This window comes from Desmodus rotundus, chromosome 12 (genome assembly GCF_022682495.2).
Source record: "Desmodus rotundus isolate HL8 chromosome 12, HLdesRot8A.1, whole genome shotgun sequence".
Lineage (NCBI taxonomy): Eukaryota > Metazoa > Chordata > Mammalia > Chiroptera > Phyllostomidae > Desmodus > Desmodus rotundus.
The window spans coordinates 49,502,238-49,516,173 of NC_071398.1; the positions used below are offsets into that span (position 1 = coordinate 49,502,238).

Genomic DNA, 13,936 nt, shown 5'->3' on the forward strand with positions numbered 1-13,936 from the left:
TACAAGTCTTTATGTAGATCCTTTTTCCTCTTTTCATTTCATGGTCCTTGACACTGTATCCTGGGGGCCCTGCACAGGGCAACAGAAACTGAGGCAAAGCCAGCTGGCTTTATCTTGGCCTCCTATTTACGGCCTGCTCTGTGGAAAACTAATGTGCCTGTAGTCCCAGTTCCCACACCCTCCCCTGGAGTGCGGGCAGAACTTGGGAAAACGGGGTGTGTTCCCACAATCACATCATCACTTGGTTAATCAAGAGCACATCTCATCAGCTGAGCCCTTCAAAGGCCTGGGCTCGGAAGGTGAACATTTGGGGCTTGAGGGCAAGAACCGTGACAGCTGCTAGGAGCTGAGGACAGCCCCCAGAACTGCAATCCGCCATGACCTAGAAGAGGACATGAGAAAGGAATGTGGCAGGCAGATACCTCAACTTTAGTGTGAAACTCAGCCAAGTAGCCAGCTCACCACCACCACACCAGGGCTTGACCATGGAAAAGTGGGAGGCAAAGTCGGTTGTACAGCTCAGTGATTTGTTACACTCAGGAACACGCTGTTACCCAGACAGATCTGAAAGCCAGGGCTGGATCCAGTGTTGTGAAGGGACAGCAAGGCACCTCCCACCTGTCACCTGGCCAGGGAGGCCCCAGCCCCCTCCCCTCCCATCTTAGATGGGAAATCTGAGACCACACACAGAGGTGGTGCCTGAGCTCAACTAGGAGGCTGGCTGAGCTGAGGGACCCACTGCAAGGGACTATGTGCCAACTGCTCTGAGCCCCCCACAGCAGAGGCTGGTCCTGGGGCACTAAGAGGCACAGCAGTTGCTTGCTTTTCCAACTTTATTTAGAAAAACAAATCCAGGTCCCAGTGCCCCATGCCCTCCCCCACCCCAGCCATAACTTAAATAACTTAGAGACAGAGTTGAGGGTCAGGCAGGTGTGGGGAGGGAAGTGCCCACTACAGCCGCCGCAGAGCCCGCTTCTTGTCCGTCTTCTTCTTGGCCGCCAGCTTCTTGTCACGCTCGCCTGCATGCTTCTTGGCCATGGGCCCCTCAGCCCCTCCAGGACCCCCAGGGGCCAGGGGATCAGTGGAGGAGGCCGAGGCTGCACTGGCCAGGGACCGGCTGGCCTCAGGCCTCCCGCTGCTGGGTCCGCCAGCACCTCCGTGGATCTCTGTGAGCAGGCGGGCACGGGCCGCATATTCCTCGTAGTTCTCCAAGAGCAGGCGGCCCGCCTCCTCATTGAGGGCGGACTCAGGGTTAGGGTGGATCAGCAGGCACTTGATGGTCTGTGAGAGAGAACCCAGGATCAGCCAGGTCGGGTCCCACAAGACCAGTGATCAAGGGAAGGGACTTCAAGGTCACTCAGGAGATGAGGGGAACAACTGAGGACTCTCACCTGAGCCTGTTGGACTCCAAGTTCCTTTTACAAAACCACGGAAAGATGCTTAAACTCAGAGCTATCACTGGCTTTAACAGGAATCCCAAGAGCAGAGCCATAGACTCTGGCAGGGCTGGACCACACCCAAGAAAGGCACCAGGATGTAAAGTGGCCCTGCCTCCACCTCCATACTAAAAGGGAATCCTCAACACCCCAGACTGTGCCTGGCCTTGAGCAGGTGACATGACTTGTCTGGCCTGTAAATGGTGGCAGCACCCTGGCCCAACAGACATCACTGAAGATGATCAGAGACCAGGATCAACCCTAATTGTCACCACTGCACCGCCCCTCACCTCCCACAGGCCCTTCAGGACATTCTGAGCTTGTCTCCAGTGTGGTGTCCCCTGGCAGCCACCACTGATACTCTAGGGATAGGAGGAAAGGGGCTGGAGATCTGTTTACCTTGGAGCTCAATCCTCCTCCTTCCATGCCCCGCAGGAAACCCCAATTCCCTGTCCTCCCAACCACCTGCTCCAGGGGCTCATTAAAAATTCGGTTTCAAAAAAAATTTCTTACGCTTTGAGGGAGTGAGAGAGGGTGGAAGGAACCTAAATGCTTTAACTGGCCTCCATCTCAGCCTGACTGGCAGGGGTCCATGGGGGCCACCCCGGTCCTGCAAGACCCCTGCTATCTCCCACTAGACTCAGCAATTAAAACATCCCGGGTGGGGCCATGCAACCCTGGCTGAGAAACAGTGGTTATGGAAATGATCTGGAATTACAGGGTGAGGGCTGCACAAACTCTGTGACTAGTGAGAAACCAGTCAACCGTGTACTTCAGAGCAGAACGAAACCTTTTAGTATGCTCACCCACCCCACGGCCTGTTCCACAGCAAAGGTGCCTGTCCCGGGCACTGAACAACCTGTACAACTGAACTTGGCGTACTGGGTCCCATCCAGCATTGCCAAGTCTTCCAGAATTCTCCTGAAAAGTTGGACACCGGCTTTTCACATCAAAGCCCCCAACCATCTCAGAGTTGATTTAAAAAAAAGAGCGTTCAGACATCACTGGGGTGTCCAGGCCCTGGCCACCCCAGAGCTCACCAGCAGCACATGCCGGATGCCCAGCTCAGCCGTCCAGTCCCTCTTGAGCACGTTGACGCAGATCTCGCCGTTGGCGCCCACGTTCGGGTGGAAGATCTTGGTCAGGAAGTAGCCCTTAGGTGGGGAGGCAGGAAAGTCCTTCCCCAGCAGGAGTTTCATGCGGAACAGGCCTCCAGCGTATGGGGTCCCCTCTGGAAGTGCAGGGAGGGGACCAGGTCAGGAGGCGTAGGACTCCCAGGCACCCAGCAAAACCCCAAAGGCCTGTCTCCATGCTCTGGCTGGGAGGCAAGGACCCTGCTGCCTCCTCTCTGACTCCAAACTTTGGGAGAGCTAAACAGGGCTAGGTTCCCAGGGCTGCAGACAACCCCTCAACGTTAGCCCCCTACTTCTATCACCACTGAGTCCTGGTCTCCACCCACGGATGCCTCTCTTCTCCAAAGTGAAGGCCCTAGCAGCATTCATTTCAGAGGCACACACACTTGCATCCACTTGTCCTCCTGGAAGCCTTGTGGCAAATGGCGACGGGACAGCTCTGTCAATTCCGTGGTCTTGCCCGCCTCAGTCAATGGTTCTTGGTCAAAAAGCCGTGGGTGCATTCGAGACCCATGAGCAACCTGGGTGGCTAACCTTCAGGCCCACTCCTTGATCCTACCTCCTAGTCCAGCCACAACACTGCGCCACTCACCTGCTGCCAGCAGCGGCCACCTGGCCTCTAGCTTCTATCACCCCCCACCTCCCACCACCACTCCAGTCAAAGTGAGTTCTTCAGGGACTATCACACCTGCTTTAAAGCCCCCAACAGCTTCTTTTCCACACTCCTGACAGAGGCTTACAAGCCCTAAGAGACCTACTCCCTGAAAGCTGCATGGGTTCTGTTCCTATGAAGCACCTACCAACCCTCATGCAGCAGTTAATTATCTTAACGGCCACCACCTGGGCGAGTCCACCCTGTCCCTCCCTACTGTCCCCACTCCTGACTGGGCCCGTCACCACACAGTTGTAACATCATGGCTTGCTCTGTAAATGTTTAGCTAGTGCCAGAAGCGTAGTGCACCTGAGACAATGTGTCAAGTCACTGCACCACGAAACCACCGCTGCAGTCACAGGCTCACTGCTGTTACCTCCCCCAGTGCTGTGTCCCTGGACCGGGACAGCGAGACAAAGTCTGAGGTCGCCAGCCAGGCCCACCCTCCGGACTGCTGATGCTGCTTGCACCCCTGCACCCTCTTCCCATTCCTGCTGAATTCCTACCCACCCTTCTGGACTGAGGGAACTGGTGTCTGACAGCCTCACCCCAACCCCAGGTAAGGTACCCATTAAATGCTCCCAGGGTGACCAACACTACCTCACTACACTTACAGAAAAGTCCACAATTATCTGTCATTTGTGGGGTCCTGCCCTGCATCTGAAGAGTAAGAGTAAACCCAGTATATAATGGGACCATCCTACTCTTGTCCTGAAAATGAGGAATCTAGAAAGTGCATGTACTCCTCCGTGTTCCATTTCCCCACTCACCAGGGCCCTCGATGGTGACCTGCAGGTCTGTGAGGTCCTCTTCATTGGGAAAAACCTTGATGCCATCAGGCGGGTCCGTGGTCAGCGTTGTCACCTCCTTGTACACCAGGCGGATGATGTGGGGGGGCAGGTTCTCCACGTTGGAGTTCTGGACACAGACAAGAGGAGGGGGTGAGTGGCTGGCAGAGCTGAGACGCTCTGCAGGATGCTGTGGTTGCTCTAGTCTTGACCCTGATTGCCCCCGCGCCAGCAACCACTCCTGGATTTGCAGACCCCCATCCAGGATGCTGCAGACCGCCGTCCGAGGCTGAGAGCCCGCCAGAAATGATGGCGGTTCTTCGAGGGGGCTTGCGGATAGCTTTACCCTCCCCAGGAGCCCCCAAAACCCGCTCGTAGCCTCGCAAGGGCCGCCAATGATTCTGGGTACGCCGACGCACACCCTCGTCCCATTCCCTACCTAATCTTGGAAAACACACGGGCCGGACACAAAGCCGGGACAGCTCCCCCCCGCCCCCATCTCCCCATTCGCCCCGGAGCTCAGCCGGGACTCCTTCTCCAAGAAACCTGCGGCCCGCCTAGGCTCCTGCTCCGCCTACAGGAAGGCCTGTGGGCCCATTCCTATCCCAGGACCCCCAGGCGGGCCCTCCAACGCCCCAGACCATCCGCGACAAGCTCCCGAGACCCCGCCTACTCCTCCAAGGGGCCTCCCACCGCCCCTCCCGGGCCTAGCCGCGGCGCTCACCATGACTGCGGTCGGCCGGGGGCGGGTCCCCCCGGCCCCCTTCTTGCGTTCTCTGAGCCGCCGGCCGGGGCGGGGGGCCCAACTACTGCCGCTTCGGCCCTGGCTAGGCCCCGGCGGCTCCGCTCTGCTCCCCGCTGCCTCCGACGCCCACTGCGCACAGCGACCACAAACACACACAACCCCGGTGCCGGCTGCACTAAGCCGGCCGCGCGCGCACTGTGGCCTTTTTATACCCGCCCGCAGGCGACGCCCCCTCGCGGCCCCGAAACGCCGCGCCTCGACCCGTGACGTCAGCGCGCTCGGTCCTCGATGTTCGACGCGCTCGCTCCTTTTTCCTAATCTTCGAGCGAAAGGGGAGAAGTTTGGGAGGAGGCGCGCGGCGGGCCTGCCAATGGAGGCTCGGAGGGGTTGGAATGGGGATCCCGGAATATAGAGAAGCTGAAAAGAGGTAGTAGACTGGAAAAGAACGCGAGAGGCGATGCGACTGCTGATTGGCCCGTTTGAATGAGACGCCGCCACGGCCCGGCGTACGCGCGCACGTCCTTAAGCCCGAGAGATCGCGCACGCGACTAACGGTCGGCCGGGGTGCCCCGGCGGAGCGAGGGCAGGCGGGACTGGGGAGGGTTAAACGGATGACTGACGGCACTCCGGCCAATAGGAATGCGCAATCGTGGGATGGCGTCACGAGACTCGCACGTCCAGTCCTTGCAGGAAAAGGCGGTGCTAGGGCGCAGAAAGGAATGGGGAGCGACCAGTGGGGGCGCTACCTAGCGTGTCCCAAGCCGGTCACAGCTAACGAAATTGGTATTTTTTTGTATATGCAAATGAACTGTGAGCGGGCCGTCCGCATCTCCTCCGCAGCCGCGGGTAGGGGGGTGGGGTGGGCGTTGGGGATCGATCTACATTTTTCCTTGAGGCGCCATTTTGTATGGGGAATGACCTGTGACCTGTGTCCGGTGTTGTGGAGGTTCTGAGACCAATTAGAGCGGCTCTGAAGGCCTGACTTCCTGCCCCTGCGATGTGTGACCCCTGACCCTGGCCAGGCTTCAGTCACAACGCCGGGCCTCAGTTTACCCACGCGGGAAATGGGCGCTGGGAATCCCTCATGATGCCCAAGAAAGAAGGAGGAAGGTTCCCCAGGTTCTCTCGGGGCACAGCCCCTCCTGGGGCCGGCCCATGGCCTTCAATCTCAGGGCCTCCGCTGGGACTCACCTTCCCTGGCTGCGAAATGGACGCGCAGTTGCCGGGACAGGGGAGCTCCTCCAGGCCTCAGGTACAAACCGGGCTGCAGCGGCCTGAGGCGCAGAGACCGAAGTGGCCTCACTAGCGCACAGGAGCATGGCGGCCTCGGTGCCCGTCCCTGGCCTCTCAGTTCCGCCAAGTCGGGTCTAGCATGGCCATAGTTCTGAAGAGACCCGTGGCTGCCAGCTCTGGACAGGGAGCAGGACGGCTCCAAGACAGCTAGAGTAACAGTCGTCGTGATAACGAGAGTCGCGGAGGCCTGGCCTTCACTCTTATCCTGCTGGGCACGGGCTGTTCCTGCCCGTTTAACAGACAAGGACACGGAAGGAAGAGACTGGCTGGTGTACGGCCCCCCCCCCCCCCCCCCCCGAGTCAGGACAAGGCAGAGGGGGCGGTCAAACTGAGCTCCATCTCACAAATCCCTCAACCAATTTATGACGATAATGATGATAATGGCTGTCGTGTGCCACACGCTTGCCATGTGCCAGGCCTGTTCTAGTTTGCCTGCTTGATATTTCACACTCTGTTGGAGTTACTTTATGATTCCCCTCTGGCCACTGCATTGATTCAATAAACTTATTTTTTGAGCACCTACCATGTGGGAGGAAGGATGCTATGGGGATATGGCAGAGACTCAAAAGGACAAACCCCTCATGCTGGTGGAGCTTACCTGTCGGTCAGGGAGCCAGGAAGTAGGCAAGTAAGTATAGACCATGGTGTGGGTAAGTGGTGAAGACTGAAGGCCCTGATGGGTGCGGCTCTGGTGGGTGGGCATCATCCTGCAAAGCAAAAGGTCACCGGGTTGATGCTGGTCAGGGCACGTGCCTAGATGGCAGGTTTAGTTCCTGTCCAGGCACGTTGGAGAGGCAACTGATCAATGTTTCTCTCCATCTTTAAAAAGGAAAAACAAAACAAACGAAGGACAGTAGAACTGGAGGATGGGGAGTTGCTGCTACTTGACCTTGTCTGGTCAGGAAAAGCCTCTCTGAGGAAGGGCTGGCCACCTGGGCTAATCTATGGGAAAATCTATGGGAAAAGCGTTTTGAGAAGAGGGAACAACAGATGCAAAGGCCCAGAGAAAGGATTGTGCTTGGTGGTTTGGGGGCACCACCACAAAGCCAACAAGGCTGGGTCACAGTGTGCTGGGCAGGTGGAGGGCTCTGAGGTCAGAGAGGTCAAGGGGAGCAGCAGTTGTGTTACATACCTGGGCTGAGGTCAGCAGTATGTTCTTTTCTTCCAAGTATGGGGAGCCATGCAGGTTTTGATGGTGTGATTCCATCTGACTTGCAGGCAGGAACAGAGAAGCCAATGAGGAGATGATTGCAGCTGCCCAACTGGGGATGCTGGTGGCTCCGACAGGTCGGTACCACTGGGAATGGGAGAGACAGTGGGGTTGGGTGAAGTCAATAGGAATTGGTGTTAGACTGGACATGGTGTGAGGGTGAGGGATCGCCTGTACCCCAAAGAGTTGAAAATTGGGGTCAGCAAACCTTTTTAGTAAAGATTTTTTTGTTTTTAATCCTCACCTGAGGACATTTTTTCTAGTTTTTAGAGAGAGAGGGAGGGAGAGAGAAACATCAGTTGGTTGCCCCCTGTACGTGCCCAGACCAGGGATTGAACCCACAACCTAGGTATGAGCCCTGATGAGAGATCGAACCCACAACCCATCAATTAAGGGATGATGCTCCAACCAAATGAGCCACATTGGCCAGGGCTCAGTGAAGGGTTTTGAATTTCCAGGCCCTTGGTCTCTCCCAACCTACTCAGCTCTACTGCCAGTGACAAAATGCAGACAGAAGGGGGCAGCTGTCCAATCAGGCTTTGTTTACAGAAACAGGCAGTGGTGGGAGTGGGCCCTTAAGGAGGCTGTCCTTTACCAACCCCCGAAATCCCAGGGTGCCCCACGGCCTGCTAAAAACCTTTCAAGAACTCCCCCTACACATCATTTTGAATCAATCCCAAACTTCAGTGAGGTTCATCAGCACATTGTCCTTAAGGCTCTTTGTCCTTCTTGTGTCTGTCCCTGGTATCAGCCAAGCTCTGTGTCACCTGAGGACATTCAGACTCGAGTCCCCTGTGCCTAGAGAGCTTTCTTCCCCCTCTCCCATCTTCCTTGTAGTCTAGGCGCACCTTAAAGTGTCACTCCTCAAGAGTAGTGTCCACCACCCCTCTGCTCCTCAGCGCTCAGTTCACTTCACCTTCTTTGATCTTCATGGTCCGTCAGAATTTGTAATTACTTGTTTAACTGTCTGTCTCTGTCTCCTTGAGTAGGTCTGCCCCAGGAGAGCGGGAATCATGTCCTCAGCCCCTATCAGAGTGCCTGAGAGATCAAAGGTGTTTTTTGATTCAACAAGTATTTATGGAGCACCTACTATGTGCTGGGCACTGTTCTGGGCATGGGGGATATGTCAGTCAGCAAAGACCTTTGCTCTTGTCAGGCATGCTGTGGTGGGGAAGACAGACACAAAAATGAAATATAATAAGTAGAATACATGGTCTGTCAGAAGGGAATGAATGAGTGCTGTGGTTAAAGAAAAAAAGGCAAGCAGGGGCCCTAGCTGGTGTGGCTCAGTGGATTGAGCGTGGGCTACGAACCAAAGGGTCCCCAGTTCAATTCCTAGTCAGGGCACATGCCTGGGTTGTGGGCCAGGTCCCTGGTTGGGGGTGCATGAGAGGCAGCCAACTGATGTTTTTCTCCCTTTCTTTCTCCCTCCCTTCCCATCTCTCTAGAAATCAATAAAATCTTTAAGAAAAAAGTCATATAATGAGTGTTAGGAAGATGTGGAAAAACTGGAACCCTCATGCACAGCTGGTTTGGAAAAGAGTCTGGAAGTTCTTCAAATGGTCAGAGTTACCACGTGGTCCAGCAATTCCACTGCTAGCTATGCATCCCAGAGAAACGAAAACAACATGTCCACACAAAAAGTCGCAAACAGATGATCGATCATAACAGTACTATTCACAACGTGCAAAGGGTGGAAAAAACCACAGTGGACATCAGCTGACGAGTGGATAAACCAACTGCAGCACATCCATACGGTGGAATACTGTACAGCCATCGGAAGGAATGAAGCACTGACGCCCGCTACAGTGTGGATGAGCCTCGGAAATGTGATGGTCAGTGAAAGAAGCCAGTCACAAAGGACCACATACGGTATGATTCCATTTCTGTGAGATGTCCAGGGTAGTCAAATCCATACAGAAAGAACGATTAGTGATGGCCTAGGGCTGGGGAAATGGGGGATCAGGAGCCAACAGTTAATGGGTACACATTTTGGGGGGATTATGAACATATCCTGAAATTGATTGTGGTGATGGTTGCTCAGCTTTATGAATATACTGGAAAGCACTGAATTGCATGCTTTTAAATCGATGAGTTGTATATATGCTATGTGAGTTATATCTCAATAAACCTGGTTTTTAAATAAATAAAATAGAGATTTTTCAAAATATTTTATTTATTTATTTTTAGAGAAAGGGGAAGGGAGGGAGCAAGGGAGAGACATCAGTGTGTGGTTGCCTCTCACCTGCCCCTCACTGGGGACCTGGCCTGCAAGCCAGGCATGTGCCCTGACTGGGAATTGAACTGGTGACCCTTTGGTTCGCAGGCCCGCACTCAATCCACTGAGCCACGCCAGCTGGGGCTTTCTTTATTTTTAAGAATTTTAAAAAATGCTATGATGGGAGGGACTGAAAGAAAGAGAATTAGGGAAAGAGAGAGATGTGAGGGAAGAATGTTCTGAGCTAGGAGGGGTGGGCACTGAGGGCCAGGCTCTGAAGGCCTGAAGGCCAAGGGGAGGAGCTTGGTAGAGCCCTAGGTAGCCAGTGAGGAATTCTGACCTGGAGATGGGCATGGATTTTGGTATTCACATTGAGACTCCAGCTCTGGGCTGCTGGGTAGGCCCAGAGTGGAGGCAAAAAATCCAGCAGGGAGTTGGCTGTGGCTTGGGCTAGGGTGGTGGTCATGGTGGTCAGAGAGAAGGGGGCAGTTCAAACTGCGCAGGAGGTGGCCAAGTGGTGGGCCTTCTGAGTCAGTTTGGGAGACTGGGATCAGCAGGGGTGGGCTGAGGGTGGGGTGAGATGGGGAGGGAAGGGGTGCCCTTTGGCTGAATATTTGTGACTCAGAAACTTACTTTTGTACAGTGAAACCCCAGTTGTCCCACTGGCTGGAATTCCAGCTTTCGAAATTAATCTTCATGTCTCCTGCTCATCTGTGTTAAATCACAAAGAAACACATGCTTGGAGGGAAAGTTCCACTGTTACTGAAGAGCCAGAAGTGAAAGCTGGAGTTGTAGCTCTCGCCCACTTCGCCTCTCACACGCACATCTGGGACAGTTATACAGACTCATTAGTCCCTGTCCCCACACGCCCTTCCTTGGCCATGTAGTAGATGGGTGGCTGAGCATTTTTCCTCTATAGGAACATACCAGGCTTTCTAGCATTCTCTGACTGGTGAGCGTTTCCAGAAGCTACATTGAGCATCCATGAACATTTATCTCTGGGCACAGCTGTGAGCTTTTCTACAAGAGAAATTCCTAGAAGTGGAATCACAGGATCAAAGAGCACATGTTTGCAGCGGGGCCAAGTGGCCCTTGGCAGGGTTCTACTTATTTGTATGACCTTCCAGGGTTGCCCATGACACAGGACTGCCAGTGTGACCCTGGGAACATCCTGGTGAGTAGCTGAGAGAAGTGGAAAGCATCAAAAGATGCTAACTACTGTCCTGGTTGGTGTGGCTCAGTGGATTGATTGCTGGCCTGCGAACCAAAAGGTTGCTGGTTCGATTTCCAGTCAGGGCATGTGCCTGGGTTGCGGGCCAGGCCCCCAGTTCAGGATGTGTGAGAGGCAACTGATCCATGTTTCTCTCACACATGGAGTGTTTCTCTTTGCCTTTCCCCCTCCCTTCTCCTCTCTCTAAAAATGAAATAAGCCCTGACATGTGGCTTAGTGGTTTGAGCATCATCCCACAAACCTAAAGGTCACTGGTTAAATTCCCCATCAGAGCATACACCTAGGTTGTAGGCCACGTCATGGGTTGGGTGCCTACAAGAGGCAGCTCGTCAATGTTTCTCTCCCTCTCTCTAACAACAAATAAATAAAATCTTAAAAAAAATAAAATAACAATAAATTAAAATAAATAAAGTCTTAAAAAAATTGGAGCAGGGTCAGGAGGTCTGGGGATGCAGGGGGAGAGGATTGTAGGCGGGTGGTCAGGGTGGACTTTGGTCAAGGAGGAGACGTGAATCAAGATGTAAAGGAGGCCAGGGAGCAAGTTTTGTAGGAATCTGGGGAAGCTCTTTTAGGCAGAGGAAGCAGCAGTGTCATTCCTGATGCAGGAGTGAGCCTGAATCTTATTAGCAGTCTTCAAAATCCCTGCAGGGCGTGGGCAGACAAAGGGCCTCCTTGGTCACTTGCATTTCCTCTCTTCCTGGGGAGGCTGGGCATCCCACTTCATCTCTGAGTCCACCACCTGTAGTTGCTAGCAGGTCCTCTTCCCCTTAATGGCGGCCTTCATATTTGTAAGCGTGTCTGTGTGTGCTGTGGCAGGTCATTAACGAGAACCACTGTCCTTCATACTGCGAGCAGAGGTTTGAGCTCCCTGGTGCAATGGATCAGGTGCGCCCTCTAGTGACAGACACACCAATAACGAAACATCTGGTTCTCACCTCTGCTCTGAAAACCCTAGAACACAGGGCAGGCTTCCCACTGGATAAAAACATGCTTCAGGGCATGTTTAATGGCTGTAAAACCAAGAACTCTGGTGCACATTAGCATTAGGCGGAATTTGCCTGATGCTGGTGAGGGTAGGAGCAAATGGATATTCTCACATACATGGACCTCTTGGGATTGCAGCTTGGCCATGTGGAGCAAAGTCTTCAAAATGCACCCAGCCTCTCACCCAGACGGTCACCTCCTGGGAGCTCATTCTAGGGAAAAGTGACTGCATCGCATGGTATGCACAAAGATGTTCTCAAAGGGTTGTTTGTGGTAGCGAAGAAAGGGAGAAAAATCCAACTGTCTAGTGGTACAGACTGGAATAAGAATTACACCGTGTCTACAGAGTGTAGAACACTCTAGAGCCATTAGAAATGTAGTGAGTTTGTTGTTGGCCTCATTGGTGTCTCTAAGGCTCTAATGAAAGTACTGGATCCTCTTCCCCCCAAAAGCATGTATCAGTGCTAACCAGTAAATGCCAAAGGGATGGTGAAGTTTGAAAATGATCATTTGGCAGACACCATAATAATAACCAATTCAAAGCAAGAGAAGCACCAGTGAGGCTGGGAGCAGCAGGCGAATGTTTGAGGAGGAACACGAGATCTCTGTGGTGTCAGATTATCTCCAGGTGAGGTACTTCCTAATGACAGAGGGGAGAATAGCCCCTTCCCGGTGCCCTGGCCAAGGGGTGAAACTTGAACATGGACTTCATCAAAGTTAAGTTCTTGACTTTGTTCTTTATACTGTGGCTGTGTAAGAGAGTGTCCTAGTTCTTCAGAAAATGTCTTTTAGGTATTCTGGGGTATGATGTATGCAACTTACTGTCAGATGTCTCCAAAAAAAAGAGAATGGTTATATGGAAAGAAAACCATAAAGCAGTGTGATGAAAGGTTAACAACTGGTGAATTGGCAAAAGCTATACATGAATTCTTTGAGATATGCCCGTAACTGTTTTGCAAGTTTGGAATTATTTGAAAATACAAGGTTAAAAAGAAGTGGAAAGAAAAGCACATGCACACAACATCTGGTGTAGATTCCAGAAGTTCACAGTCCCACCCCATCAAACGCAGGGTAAGAATAGCTGCTCGGAGGCTGTATTTATCCACAGGGCGGAGTTGCAAATCGAGCAAGTGTTAGGTCACAAAGGCACAAATGCTTCTGTCACATCTCATCTTTGACTTACCCAAGCAAAGTACAGAAATGTGGATCAGGTTGCTCTTTTCTTGGTTTAACAGAAATGAAGTGGTTGAGAGGCCGTGCTGCATAAAAACCCCCACACATTTAAGCCCTGGCATTCCAACTCAGAGTGAGACGCCGGTCACCCTGCATGGGAGAGGAACAGCACACACATTGTCAATGCTCACTCCTGGGCATATGCCCAGTGATGGGAGTGCTGGCAAAGCCTGCACTGTTTATATTCAACCTTTATTTTTTAAGAAAAGGTATAACATGGCCTGGCCAGTGTGGCTCAGCTGGAGCATCATCCTGTAAACTGAAAGGTCACGGGTTCACTTCCTGGTCAAAGCACATGCCTAGATTGCAGGTTCAGTCCCTCCTGGTCAGGGCTCAAACGAGAGGTAACCAATCTATGTTTCTCTCCCTCTCTGTGTCCCTCCCTCCCTCCCTCCCCCTCTCTAAAATTAATAAGTATGTCCTCAGGTGAGGATTTTAAAAGAAGATACAACAAAAGTTCAGAAGTGCAAAAGAATACGCAGCGAAAAGTCCTGGGCCATCCAGGTCGCCTCTCCGCAGGCAACAGCATCAGCCAGAACAGGCTACACTCTCCTGCAGTGACAAGCAGCCCGAAGCAGTACTTGATAAGCAACAAGGGTTTTTTCCACTCATGCTGCACGTACACTGAGGGTCAGCCACCGTGTTATCCTTACCCTGCGGCCTGGCTGGTCTGTCTGGAATCCAGGCTGCCAAGAGTAGCCCTTACCTGAAATGCTGCCAGTGACCATAGCAGGGGGAGGAGGAACAGTGTGGGGACCCACACACTGGCTCTCAGAAGCTTCCTCCTGGAAAGACGCTTCTGCTCATGAGTCAAGCACATACCATAGGCACCTCTAACCTCAGGGGGACAGGACAAGGAAATGCAGTCCTACTCTGTGCCCAGAAGGAGCATCTCTGAGCACTCAGGGAGCCGTACTCACCACTCTTCTCCCTACCCACCGTTACCTGTGGACAAAGAGGCAATTTCTTTTTTCTTTTTTCGTTTTTTTGGCAATTTCTAAGAATATGCAAAC

General features: G+C 53.1%; 1 protein-coding gene and 1 long non-coding RNA gene across 2 annotated transcripts; one reads left to right on the forward strand and one right to left on the reverse strand.

Annotated features, from left to right (window-relative positions):
- Window positions 1–819: 819 nt before the first annotated feature.
- UBE2S (ubiquitin conjugating enzyme E2 S) lies at window positions 820–5,157 on the reverse strand. The gene is made up of 4 exons (XM_024570361.3): window positions 4,734–5,157; window positions 3,992–4,139; window positions 2,477–2,667; window positions 820–1,281 (listed from the first exon to the last, which is right to left on the reverse strand). Exons 1-4 carry the CDS (start codon window positions 4,734–4,736, stop codon window positions 952–954), a joined length of 672 nt encoding a protein of 223 aa, XP_024426129.1. The 5' UTR covers window positions 4,737–5,157; the 3' UTR covers window positions 820–951.
- Window positions 5,158–5,175: 18 nt separating this feature from the next.
- LOC123480782 (uncharacterized) lies at window positions 5,176–9,383 on the forward strand. Its single transcript, XR_006656896.2, has 3 exons — window positions 5,176–6,675; window positions 7,266–7,334; window positions 8,706–9,383. It is a non-coding gene; the product is annotated as an uncharacterized lncRNA (long non-coding RNA).
- Window positions 9,384–13,936: the final 4,553 nt, after the last annotated feature.

What these genes read in the sequence shown, in the direction of transcription:
- UBE2S (XM_024570361.3), bottom strand. An exon ending in GGTCACCATCGAGGGCCCTG is followed by an intron (nt 2,668 to 3,991) that starts GTGAGTGGGGAA and finishes CTGCACTTCCAG; the next exon opens with AGGGGACCCCATACGCTGGA. An exon ending in GCATCCGGCATGTGCTGCTG is followed by an intron (nt 1,282 to 2,476) that starts GTGAGCTCTGGG and finishes TCTCTCTCACAG; the next exon opens with ACCATCAAGTGCCTGCTGAT.